The sequence below is a fragment of the Dreissena polymorpha genome, chromosome 4 (genome assembly GCF_020536995.1).
Source record: "Dreissena polymorpha isolate Duluth1 chromosome 4, UMN_Dpol_1.0, whole genome shotgun sequence".
Lineage (NCBI taxonomy): Eukaryota > Metazoa > Mollusca > Bivalvia > Myida > Dreissenidae > Dreissena > Dreissena polymorpha.
The window spans coordinates 121,510,473-121,524,479 of record NC_068358.1 but is presented as its reverse complement, the minus strand read 5'-3'; the positions used below and the strand labels follow the sequence as shown (position 1 = coordinate 121,524,479).

At 38.2% G+C, this 14,007-nt stretch overlaps 1 protein-coding gene across 3 annotated transcripts in view; it reads left to right on the top strand.

Moving 5' to 3' along the window:
* The window catches only part of LOC127880064 (swi5-dependent recombination DNA repair protein 1 homolog), a 74,196-nt gene that overhangs the window by 56,464 nt on the left and 3,725 nt on the right, over nucleotides 1-14,007 (top strand). For all 3 annotated transcript variants that reach the window (XM_052427297.1, XM_052427296.1, XM_052427295.1), the window contains one exon: nucleotides 4,610-4,651. In XM_052427297.1, coding sequence (XP_052283257.1) covers nucleotides 4,625-4,651 — 27 coding nt within the window. In that variant the 5' untranslated portion in view covers nucleotides 4,610-4,624. The remainder of the gene's footprint in view (nucleotides 1-4,609; nucleotides 4,652-14,007) is intronic.

Below are 14,007 nucleotides of genomic sequence, written 5' to 3'. Positions count from 1 at the left end.
TGCTTCCCAGACCCTAGTCCCTCCCTGGCCTAATTTTCCGGATTTTAAATTTGGGACAATTGACACCCCTGGTGTGGTAGTCAAGGTTGAATGTTCAATCTTTTTTTGTTAATTTGATGATATTGAAATATAATAAAAAAGTAAAGTCTACATAATTGTGAAGAAACATGTGTTCCAAAAAGATTGTGAAGATTTCTGTCATTGAATATAAAACTGGAAAGTAACTTGAGTGTAATAAAGAAAGCTATCGATTAAAGACCAAGCTTTCCTAATTTGTTTGGAGATGTAAGTGGGGACAAACAACATATTTTAGCCTAATTAAGATTCATACCCCTTTGGCTTTAACTAAATTCAGGATTTGGATTAGGGGACAAATCTCATCATTTCAAGCAGAAGCAGCATCTTTTAATTATTTCATTAATAATCTTGCTGTATACAAACATTTGTTGTAGAATAAATATTTTGAGAATGTTGAGAATTAGTTATTGGATTGATTTAGTATTTCCAGGCTGACAACTCTCATATATTTAAAAAGTAGGAAATATATAGGAATAATTGTATTTTAAAAAAAGTAGGAAAAGGAAGGAAACCTATAGGAATATTTAAAACACTATTCCATTGCAATTCAATTTTATCAATAGGTTCTGGTCAAAGGCAACTGCACCGGTTTGGGACATGTGAACTGGATGTGTGGCATCAACAAATTATTAATCAATCAAACCAGAAATCAAATACAATGTAACCTAAACATGTTATGTTAAATATTTAGTTGTTAGGTTACATACAAAGTATTAGGAAACTAGCATATAAGGTTACATTCAATCATAGATAATGATATGAGTATCTGGAAATTTGTCTTTTAACAAATTTTGGCATGTTAGACTTAATGATCTCTATACTTGGCCATTGCATCAGGACAGCAAGTTGCACACTCAAATAGTCGATCCACCGGTTAACAATGTAACTACACTGTGATTTCGACAAACAGAATCGAAAAGCCAAATCTTCAATCGGAAGTCCCAAGCACAGTCTCATTAATACCATGAAGAACTCATATATCACTGACAAGCTGTGTGGTCAACCTCCTTGATTTGTAGTGTAGCTAAGTTTCCGTTGTCAGGTCTGTTCTTCTGCATTGTCCTTTATTTCTTTAAACACAGCTTGAAAATATTCATTACTGGGTATACCTGTAGTATAAAAGCACAACTGACTTCATCGTTGTCTTTAACATCATAGTAGCTAGGTTAGCAACGGCAAGGAACACTGAATGCCAACTTCATATGTGTGTGTTTTCGTCTATGTAGAACTGGTTGTGTACTTTTTGACAGGATCGGTCTCTGTTTGTGTGCTTCCATACCTCACATCTGATTCTGCCAGAACATAAGCGGCCCTGAAAAAATATTATCAATTTATAAGTAATAAATCATTTGCCAAGTAAGTCTATAAAATATAATAAGCAGGAGCTCATAAATGATGATAAGCCATTGACACCTAATAGTCAAAATTTAAGTTGATAACCTGTGTTAATTTTTAAATGTATTGAGTTGTGTTCTTAACAAAGTATTTATGTTCAGTCAGTAACTTTTTTTCGGCAAGTGGTATAGGGTCAGATGGCATGCATGGTCAAGAATTCAATTGTCTCCAGTGTTTTTTAAGGCGTGTTGACAGCAGGTGTTGTTTTGACTTGAGAGGTAGCTATGGTAATATTTTCATCAACAGATTCATCAAGATTTGTTTCTTCAACCCTTTCACCACAAACTGTCATTCTCTCTCCTTCGGCAAGTGGTTTAGGGTCAGATGGCATGGTCAAGAGTTCAATTGTCTCCAGTGTTTTTTCAGGCGTGTTGACAGAAGGTGTTGTTTTGACCTGAGAAGTAGCTACGTTAATGTTTCCATCAACAGATTCATCAAGAAAGTGTTTTACATTATTCAACGCAACGGATGTTTTTAGAATGACACCATTAAATTTCTTTAGTTTTGCAACCCCGCCTTTAATATCATCAGCTATGAATGGCCCTGTGTAGTTTGTTCCAAGGTCCCCTTTTGCCTTGCATCCTGCCCTTGAGGCGTTGAATTTCAAGACTTTGTCTCCTATTAAGATAGTTGTGTACAGTCTTTTCTTCAAATTTGTTTTCTCGAAATCTCTTTGTTGTTTCTTTCTTGCCTCTTGGCAGTTTATTTCAACTTCAGATGATATCTGCTGGCCTGTAATTTGTCTTTTTTCAACATTTTCTTCAACAAATTTCTCATTTGGCAACGCTCCAATTATCTCTTACAGAAAAAACAAAACATTATATTTCATCGCTATTATCTGAATATAGATAAGTCATAAAGCTAGAAGCAATGCTACAGCCAGGAACAAGCTGTTAATTGGCCAAATTTAACCTTAAAGTACGACCTTGACTTTACGTAGATGAAAGATGTAACATGCTACACATTATTTTCTCACTGTGAAAATGATGAATTACAAATGTCAACAAGCACAAGTCTCGAAATGATGTCACATGGCAAAATTTAATCTAAATCTCTTAGTTGGTTCCTTGGGGTTAGCGCTTTTGATCTGAGGCTAGTGAATACCAGATTGGGTTAGGTTTGTAACTCATTGAACGGTGTGTCGCACGAAAGAATTACGTTGATATCTCCATGGTCATACATGCAAGGTCACACTTTGAGTTCAAAGGTAAGAAATGGCCATAAATGAGCTTGTATGGGCCATAATTATGTTGTTCATTGTGTAATTGTGAAATCATTTGGGACATTTGTTCACCATCAATTGAAGGTGTGTCGGACGACAGAATTACGTCAATATCTCCAAGGTCAAGGTCACACTTTGAGTTCAAAGGCCAAAAATGGCCATAAGTGAGCTTGTCCGGGCCATAACTGTGTCATTCATTGTGAGATTTTAAAATGACTCTGTACATTAATTTTGTTCACAGTTAATGGAGGGTGTGTCATGCGAAAGAATTCAAAAGTTCAAAGGTCAAAATGGCCATAAATGATAATTGCATAATAATTCTTTAAAATCGCCATAAATTAGATTCTCTTGTTTTGTGCAGACAGCATGCAAAATAGTCTGTGTCAATGCGGCACGTGGGGGTATACGTCACGTCTGTGACAAAGCTCTAGTTTTCATGAAAAGGCACATCAATAAGCTACTGAATATGGTTTGTGCATACATCTTAATATGTGTAAGCACACATTCAAAGTTGAGTACACACCCTTTAACAAATGAAAGACTCTCTGTACTGTACCTGTTTTCATAGAAGGCATGCACACTGATATTATATAGCAGTGCTTGCTGGAGTCAGTTATGTTGTTGATAATCACCTTGTGAATATATTTTTATGCTCCCCCAAAAATTTTTGGGGGGAGAATATAGTCGCCGCTTTGTCTGTCGGTCCGTGTGTCCGTCCATGCACAAGTTTTGTCCGGGCTATTTCTCAGCAACTAATGACCGAAATTCAATAAAACTTTATGGGAAGCTTCACTACCAAGAGGAGATGTGCATATTATCAGCCGGTGTTGGTCGAATGATTTTTCACAGAGTTATGGCCCTTTGAAATTTTCCATTAACTGTACATATAGTGCAATTCTTGTCCGGGCTATTTCTCAGCAACTAATGACTGAAATTAAATGAAACATTATGGGAAGCTTTACTACCAAGAGGAGATGTGCATATTATCAGGGGGTTCTGGTCGGATAATTTTTCACAGACTTATGGTTCTTTGAAATGTTCTATTCCGTTTGAAATTATCTTTTAACTGTACACATAGTGCAATTCTTGTCCGGGCTATTTCTCAGCAACTAATGACTGGTATTCAATGAAACTTTACAGGAAGTTTCACTACCAAGAGGAGATGTGCATATTATAAGCGGGTTCTGGTCGGATGATTTTTCACAGAGTTATTGCCCTTTGGAATTTTCTATAAAAAAATTATTGTCCTCCCAACTACTGTGCCCTCAAGACGTTTCCTTTTATCTGAATATATAGTGCAATATTGTGACCAAAAAAACCTTTGGGGAGCATCACCCGTCTCCGACGGTTTCTTGTTCCTTGCAGAAATGTAAGCCACGAATGTATTGCCTATAACATTCCAATAACATTCCATTTTCAGCTCGTTAGATGTCCTGTGACTGCTATGTCTCAAATAATTCTTAACGTCCTTTATAGAACTTGTTGGCAAGTATTGTGGTTTGCTTGTCCAGCCACACCAAATATTTTCAATAGCTGGAATACCGTCAATATTCTCTGTACATTCAGGCACAATACAACTGGATGTTTCGCACTCGGTTAAACCAAACTCACGCCTGTGAACTTCTTAGGCTCGAATTGTCAGTTCATGTTTTTTTACATGACACTTCTGTTGCTTATTTCGGAAATAAGTTCGCGCTCTTGAACCAGATCTACTTTGGCTCTATTTTTTTGAAAAGACAGAAATATCCGTGAAATTTCAAAAACACCAGTTTCATATTGGAAGTAGCATTGGCTCCTTTATTAATGCATCCTACAAAGCCAGTGATTTTTGACCATTTATAAACAAGTTTAATGATTAAGTAAAGTTTATATTGGTTTGTCGTTAAGTCTTGTATTTGAATTTTGACATTTCAGGTGTAGAAAGTAAACATGGCAACAACACCATCAGCAAGCAAAGTATGTATTATTTGTTTGTAATTGTCAATATTTCACATCACATGCAAAGGTAGTAGTTTGTCTATGAAATATGTAAATCTATACAATTTTGTCATAGTGATAAGTATATGTTGAAAGGATGCAAATTATACTTCATAATGATTACAGGCTTGTGGAGCATTATCAAAGTGCTGAGTGCACATGGCATAACTTTTTTCTCTCAATTTTTATGGAGTTTGTGCCCTTTGGTAATTTTTATGTCCCCCACTATATAGTAGTGGGGGACATATTGTTTTTGCCCTGTCTGTTGGTCTGTTGGCTGGTTGGTCTGTTGGTTGGTTGGTTGGTTTGCGCCAACTTTAACATTTTGCAATAACTTTTGCTATATTGAAGATAGCAACTTCATATTTGGCATGCATGTGTATCTCATGAAGCTGCACATTTTGAGTGGTGAAAGGTCAAGGTCAAGGTCATCCTTCAAGGTCAGAGGTCAAATAGATGTGGCCAAAATCGCTCATTTTATGAATACTTTTGCAATATTGAAGATAGTTTAGTTTAAACCTATTTATTTTAGCTCGATTGCATCGAAAGCCCTAGGCTTATATAAAAGCTCTCGAGTCAGTTTCTTGGGCCTAGAACCAGTACTTAGTGTCTTTGGGGGAGATCTAAAGAACGCTCCCACGGCGGGGATCGAACCCGTGACCTCCCGGTCGCTAGGCAGACACCATATCCATTACACCACTGTCCACAGCGACCTTTAAATATTGAAGATAGCAACTTGATATTTGGCATGCATTTGTATCTCATGAAGCTGCACATTTTGAGTGGTGAAAGGTCAAGGTCATCCTTCAAGGTCAAAAATTCGGGTCAAAATTGTGCATGTAATGTCACTTCTGCAATATTGAAGCTAGCAATTATATATTTGAGATGCGTGTGTATCACAAGGAGCTGCACATTTTGAGTGGTGAAGGGTCAAGGTCATCCTACAAGGTCAAACATCATATAAGGGACATTGTGTTTCACAAACACATCTTCTTCATTCCTGATCATACCTCCATTAATATTGAAGAAAACCGCATAATTATATTGAGAGCACAATGCACAGTACAAGGACCATGACCTATTCTAAATAAGCCCTATAAACAGTCAAAATGAATGAATATTTTGTAAAATATTTATTAAAATAAAGTTAACATATAAGGGCCCTTGGTTTTTTGTTTTTATTGAAGAAGAAGAAAGTCTGTATCTGTTTTGTTGATTCAATTGACCATTGATTTACCATCTTGATTGTTCATACTTAAGAGAAAATATAATCTAGTTAGTTCCAATCGTTGATTATTTACATGCACATGGTACATTCTACAATTAAAGGAGGTTATGACGAGGAAATGGAAATTAATGCATTGAGCCGTTTACAGTATAACTGATGATACATATTTGAAGGCGATACATATTTGAAGGGCCTTTACGTTAAGGCATTAGATTGACAATAGCAATGTTAATTTTTTAACCTAATGCCACATAACATTAAATTGCACATATTTTGCATTCCAACACATATTTGCTGCCCCCCGCCAATTTTTAATCCGGATACCTAGGTAAGGATGGTTGTCGTCAGCACGAGTCACCAGCGTTTCTGGTTTATTTTGCCCTGAATGAAGCACAACATCTTTCCTTCTATTTTGTCGCCTTCTTTTATATTTTTCAGTCAAGAAAATTGTAATGTGAACTGCTTTCTTAGACGTGGCTTTCATTGTGAGGATTGTTCTGGGGTCCATATGTGCATTGAATTGCACTGTTGTCGGTATATTTTGATCACCAAATGAAGTATCTAATGTTTTACCTGCATCTAATAATATATCCTCATATGTGGTCTCCTCTGTTGCAGCCGCCGGTGACACACTAGTTGTAGCAGGCGTATTCCACGTTTTAATGTTATTTTAAGATGACTTTCACATTCCCAAGTGGAACACCAAGACATTTAAGGTCACTTTCCGTTAATAGTGCCAGCGCTTCTTGATTAGTTGTAAAGTTCTTCATTACGGAACACTTGTGAAACTTTCCATGAAATTTTGAGATTTTTACACCATTCACAAAAATTGAATTATTCACTGGTGCAAGTGTTCTCCACTCTTTTGCAATCTTTTTCCGCCATTTTTTTCCGTATAACATCACTGGTTTGCTTCTGGTTGCATTATTGAAAGATCAGGTAGAGATTCAACTTCGTAGCAAAGTCCTTGTAAGACGTTGAATTTTGCATTAATTTTATAATAACATTTTTATTTGCAATTTAATAAAATCAAGATCGTTTGACATATATGAAGCGCTTCAAAGATAACAGGCTGAGGTTACACTATACCCTATTACAAGTAACAAAAACAAAAAGGTTCGCATAAGACAGTTCATGGTTTCAACTACAAACTAACAAACATTTAAAGTTTACAAAAGAGACATTCCACTCCCACCAAATTATCTAATGATTTTCAAAAAACACACATAACAACAAAGGCAAGTTCACATGGGCATAGCATTTATTTGTGCACACAATGAATTCTAAATATTAAAGGCATTCATAACATCAGATTAACAACTTTAATGAACCTTCCAGAAATCAACCTTCTTAGCATACAGACTGATAATTCATAACGTTCTTCAAATGTTGGAGTCTGCAACACCTTGACACCGTTCGTGAGTCGCTGCAACCATGCTATGACAGATATCTCCTTTGTCCAGCATGAAAATCGTTCAATTAACGTAGAGAGGTTTGTATGTACAGACGTTTTTGTATGAAGCGTTCTAGCCACCTTGACATCAGCTGAAATTCTGGCTTTACTAGCTTTGGTTCTAGATGTGTTTGCCGGATAAACGTTGATTCTTTGAACCATGTGGAATCTTGAAATTCTGCTGCACTAAGGCCACTGGATGCATAATCTGCAGGATTGTCTTTCGATTTTACATAGAACCATTTGCCTGCTTTATTGGACTGCCTAATCAATTGTACTTGGTTGGCTACAAATACATGAAATAGAAGCGCTCCCTTTGCTATATACTCAAGAACAACATGGGAATTGGTTCAAAAATATTCTTGATCTACTGCTGAATGAAGTTCCTTTTTCAAGAACACACTGATTTTCACAGATAATATGGCTGCCATTAATTCAAGCCTTGGTATTTGTGACCTCAGTTAATGGGACAACTCTTGCTTTTCCCACAAATAGTGCACATTGTACTTTGTCCTTGTTAACTAGTCTTATGTAGGAACTCTAGCCATATCCTAAGCTACTTGCATCCGAGAAATGATGGAGTTCAATCTCGGTGTCGTTGCAGAACTTGTAAGGACTCAGACATCTAGGACTTTGTACACTATCCAACTCAAGAAGGTTCTTTATCCTGTTGTTCCATTCATGAGAACTTAGACATGTCTCATTCAATATTCCATAAGATGCCAAGCGCTCGTTCAACTGGTAGGTTTTCAAGGGTCAAGTCTAGGTTTTTTACATCTGCTCTCTCTGATGCAGGATAAGATTCAATGATGGTTCTTCTGTTTGATGCAAACTTATGTAGGCGTATACCTCCACTGTTGCAAATTGTCCGTGCATCCTTTACTAGATATATGGCTTCAGTTTCACTTTTGATGCTAGAACATCATCAACAGAGAAATCATTCTGAGCAAATGCTGAAGCTTCAGGAAATTCTTCTTCTTTCTGCATCACTAGGTGTTTAAAGCCATAGTTTGCACAAGCTTGGGAAGAGGCCTTGCTAAATAAGTGCATCTTCATCCGGTATTATTTGGGTTCTGAGTTCAGGTCACCGTTTTCCCACCATTAAAACCTTAAAAAGTCTCTGTCTGGTTCAGAAACAAAGAATAGGTGTAACATTTTCTTAATGTCACACATAACTGCCACAAGAATGTTTTTGAATCTAACAAGTACACCTGCTAAGCCATTGGTAAGATCTGGTTCACTTAGAAGATGCTCATTGAGGGATTTGTTTTGGTATCTTGTCGAACAGTCGGAGACGGTTGTAGCTTTCCCAGTTCCTTCAGGTGAAAGACTTCATGATGTGGTATGTACCATTGGCATTTCGACTCCAGTGCTTCTGGTGCTTCATGCCTCTGCATCACCACGTTGGATCATTTTGCTCATAAATACCTTGTTGTTTTTTAGCTCACCTGATTGCTCAGGTGAGCTTTTGTGACCAGTCTTTGTCCGTCGTCTGTCTGTCCGTCCACATTTGTTCGTAAACACTCTAGAGGCCACATTTATTGTCCGATCTTCATGAAACTTGGTCAGAAGCTTTGTCCCAATCAAATCTTGGTCAAGTTTGAAACTGGGTCGTGCCGAATCAAAAACTAGGTCACTAGGTCAAAACAAAGAAAAAACTTGTAAACACTGTAGAGCCAGGGGGGGGGGGGGGGGTGCAGTTTTATTATATTTATATAGTTAAAAAGCTTGTGAATACTTTAGAAGTCAAATTTTTTGCCCAATCATCATGAAACTTGGTGAAAAAATTGGTTTTATATATATGTCAGATGAGTTCCCAAATGGTCCCGATCGGTAAAAAAACATGGATCATGAAACATGCCAGGGGGGGGGGGCAGTTTTCCTTATGTGACTAGAGAGAAACCTTGTGATGGAACACTATAGAAGTCACATTTTTTGCCTAATCATCGTAAAACTTAGTCAATACATTGGCTTTATTGATTTCTTGGACAAGTTGGAAAAAAAATGGCTCAGATCGGTGAAACACACTTTTTAGCTCACCTGATTGCTTTGGTGGGGTTTTAGGATTGGTCTTTGTCCGCCGTCCGCCCATCGACATTTGATTTTTAAACACTCTAGCATTCACATTTCCCAAGCATTCTTTATCAAAGTTGCTGAAAGATCTCAGTCAAGTTTGATAATGAGCAAAATCACATCATTAATGCCATAATTATTGCCCTTAGATTGTCCAAATTTTCATTATATTGTTCAAAATCCTTGTAAACACTCTAGAGGTCTCAATTTTGTTTCAGATTTTATGAATCTTGGTCATAATATTTATTTTTGTAAGCAAAGTTTGATGTTTTTTAAGGGGGGTAAACTCAAAATATAGGTCACCAGGTCAAATCTTACAAAAACAAAAACACTACATACGCCAGAGTTTTGGCTCAATAATGATGAAACTTGACCAGGATGTTTGTCTGGACAATATCTAGGTCAAGTTTGACGTTTGGTAAAGATTGAATGAACCGACTCCTTTCGGGTGAGCAAACTAGGGCCATCTTGGTCCTCTTGTTTCATGGTACTTGTCATCTCTGCTTAGTTTTCTTTTAAGGTGTGACAACCATATAACAGCTAAGCTTCTGTTATTTAGTTATTTAGAAAATATAGTCCTTTCCTTAAATGGAAGTGTCATATCTAGGTGTTTATCTTCAGGTTGCAGCACATTATCCTTCATTATGTAGAAAAGTTGTGTCACCTTGGGAAACCTTTAGGTCATGAGTTAAGTCAAGTGCAAAGCCCGATTTTAACACCTTAATGGCATCATGTTGAGATAAAGGGGGCAGCTCGCTGATCTACACACGGTGGCATGTTGTACTATGACAAAAACTGAAAACTCGACAGGTGGTTACAATACCCAACAATGCTTCAGCCCAACTTGTTAAGTACTGTGTAAGGTTGTGTCTCCTTTTTTTGAAATAAGCAAACATGACTGTGGAGATGCAACATTTTCCGCAATGTACGTCTTTCAGGTTAGGCCACTATTACGTTGTTTTACGGGTTGGAATGTGCGATCGGTCCACTGGAATGAAATCCCTAGTGTATGCATTGTGTATTTTCAATGTACACTGAGCCCTGTACATGGGTGAAAGTTGAATATTCCCAAAATACTGAAAATAAAATCATGACACGCAGATGACCCCTATTGATTTTGAGGTCACTAGGTCAAAGGTCAAGGTAACAGTGACCCGAAATAGTAAAATGGTTTTTGGATGATAACTCAAGAATGCATATGCAGCCAACAGGGCAAACTCTGAACAATATAACTGAAGCAACTGGTCTGTAATCCTATATCTATAATTATCAGTCCAATGAAACATCATCCTTTGAGTAAAATAAAGTGGATCAGTAAAAATAGTATCAGGATAAATTTTTTTTGTATATTTTGTATATTAAATATTGTGTTAATGTTTATTTTTGTTGATTAATATAAATATAAGCAGGACAGGGGAGGTAATACACTATTATATCTTTCATATATACAGGGGAAACAAATGCAATGGGTTAAAATTTCATGTTTAATGAATAGAGGACATCACCCCCCCCCCAATTTTTTTTAAACATCATCTAATAAATTACCACACCCCACATTATACCCCCTCTCACCCTCACCCCCTACCCCCCCCCATCCCCTACCCCCCCACCCCCCCTACTCCCCCCATCCCCCCTCCAATTTTCTTTTTAAACATCTAATAAATTACCCTACCCCACATTATACCCCCCTTTACTCCCCCCTACCCCCCACCCCCAACTTTTTTTAAACATCTAATGAATTACCACACCCCACATTTACCCCCCTCTCACTCCCCCCTACCCCCCTACCCCCCCACCCCCCCACCCCCATTTTTTTTTAAACATCTAATAAATTACCCCACCCCACATTATTACCCCCTCTCATACCCCACCCCCCCCTAACCCCACCCCCCAACTTTTTTTTAAACATCTAATAATTTACCACACCCCACATTATACCCCTCTCACTCCCCCCTAACCCCCCTACCCCCCCACCCCCCAATTTTTTTTTAAACATCTAATAAATTACCCCACCCCACATTATTACCCCCTCTCACCCCCCCTACCCCCCACCCCCCCAATCCCCCCCCAATTTTTTTTAAACATCTAATAAATTACCACACCCCACATTATACCCCCCTCTCACTCCCCCCCTGCCCCCAACCCCCCGACCCCCGACAATTTTTTTTTAAAACGTCTAATAAATTATCACACCCCACATTATACCCCCCTCTCACCCTCCACCCCCACCCCCCATTTTTTTTTTAAAACATCTAATAAATTACCCCCACCCCACATTATTACCCCCCTCTCAGCCCCACCCCCCCCTACCCCAACCCCCCCCCCCCCAATTTTTTTTAAACATCTTATAAATTACCACACCCCACATTATACCCCCCTCTCGCCCCCCACCTACCCTACCCCTCCCTCACCACCCTCCTCCCCCAATTTATTTATTTTTAAAACATCTAATAATTACCCCACCCCACATTATACCCCCCTCTCACTCCCCCCTACCCCCCACCCCCCGCCCATCCCCCCAAAAAAAATTATTTTTTTAAACATCTTTTATATAACCACACCCCACATTATACCCCCCTCTCACCCCCACCCCCCCCTACCCCCACCCTCCCCCCCAAAAAAAGATTTTTTTTAAACATCTAATAAATTACCACACCCCACATTATTACCCCCCTCTCACCCCCCAACCCCCCGACACACACACATCCCACCCCCCCCAATTTTTTTTTAAACATCTAATAAATTACCACACACCACATTTTACCCCCCTCTCACCCCCCCACCCCCCATTCCCCCCCCCCAAATGTTGTTTTTTTTAAACATCTAATAAATTTCCACACCCCACATTATACCCCCCTCTCACCCCTCACCCCCCTACCCCACCACCCCCCCCCTCAAATTTTTTTTTTTTTTTTTAAACATCTAATAAATTACCACACCCCACATTATACCCCCTCTCACCCCTCACCCCCTACCCCACCACCCCCCCCCCCCCCGCTCCAAATTTTTTTTTTTTTTTAAACATTAATAAATTACCACACCCCACATTATACCCCCCTCTCTCTCTCCCCCCTTGATCATGACTGGCAGATGACCCCTATTGATTTTTAGGTCAAAGGTCAAGGTCACAGTGACTTGAAATAGTACAATGGTTTCTGGATAATAACTTAAATTAGGTAAAAGGTCAAGGTCACAGTGACAAAAAATGTATTCACACAATGGCTGCCACTACAACTGACAGCCCATATGGGGGGCATGCTTGTTTTACAAACAGCCCTTGTTATGAAAAATAATTGTTCTGCAGAAATAATGTTCTTTTTAGCGTTTATCAACTCTAACTTTGACTGTTCATTATTTTCAGTATACTGTCAACATCATGCAAGGCCAATTCTGCTGCTTCAATTACCTTATCTGCCATTGCAGATTTAACTGTTGTTTAGATTTCACACTACCTACTTATGACCCAGTCAATATTGAACTGGTATAGCCAGTTTATTGTAATCTTTTTCTGAATCGTTAATTGTCATAAGATTATATCCCAGAAATCATCTAATTGATCATTTTAATGGCATCTCTATTGACTCGACACTCGGATTTGGAACAGTGCAATGTTTCAGTCTTTCAAAACATTGCGATATGTTTTTCTCCTGAACACATATTGAATTGATCATTTTTGCTAATTGTTTGTGACTGCAGCTTTTCTTTAATTGCACCTTACAATTCTTTATGTGTTTTTTGCTTGCAATCCTTTGTGTGTTTCATTAGTCTTGTCTAATATGACCATTTGTTTCTTCGCCTCCTCTTCCATGTACACCACCATCTTAGTCTTGGGTGGGGACAACCCTTGTCTTCCTGGAAGTTCTCATCTTTCTCAATGGTTAGGAGCTCACCTTCGGTAAAATCAGTTCTTACTGTAAGGGCCTTTGGTTTGTTGTTTTTATGCCTCCGAAGGGTGGCATATAGTTTTACAACTGTCTGTCAGTCAGTCTGTCCATCCGATCTGTCGGTCCGTCCGAAAACTTTAACATTGGTCATGACTTGCAATATTGAAGATAGCAACTTGATATTTGGCATGTATGTGTATTTCATGGAGCTGCACATTTTGAGTTTTGAAAGGTCAAGGTACTCCTTCAAGGTCAAAAGTCAAATATATGGCTTCAAAGCGGCGCAGAAGGGGGCATTGTGTTTCTGACAAACACATCTTATGTTATTGATGAAGAAAGTCCAGAACTTTTTTAAATTCTATTAACCATCGATTAACCAAAAGAACTGAAATTAACAAATATGATTGTTAAAGAATGATGGGCAGCGTTGGAAGCACGATGGTGTTCTCATGAATAATCATTATGTAATAAATTAGTGGAGCTCAAGCGAAGACATCCTACTCTAAGCGATTCAGCAAGAAAAAAAAGAAAAGAGAGCGTGCACAAATGAAAGTGTATGCCAGGAAATACATTACTGTTTTTATGAATCTTAAATCTTTATCTTTAGTTTTGAGAGCACTTGCCTGTGCTTTCTATTATGTCTGTGCGTTTGCTTGTAAATGTTCGAAAATTGTTGCGGAAAATTCATTTCGAATAT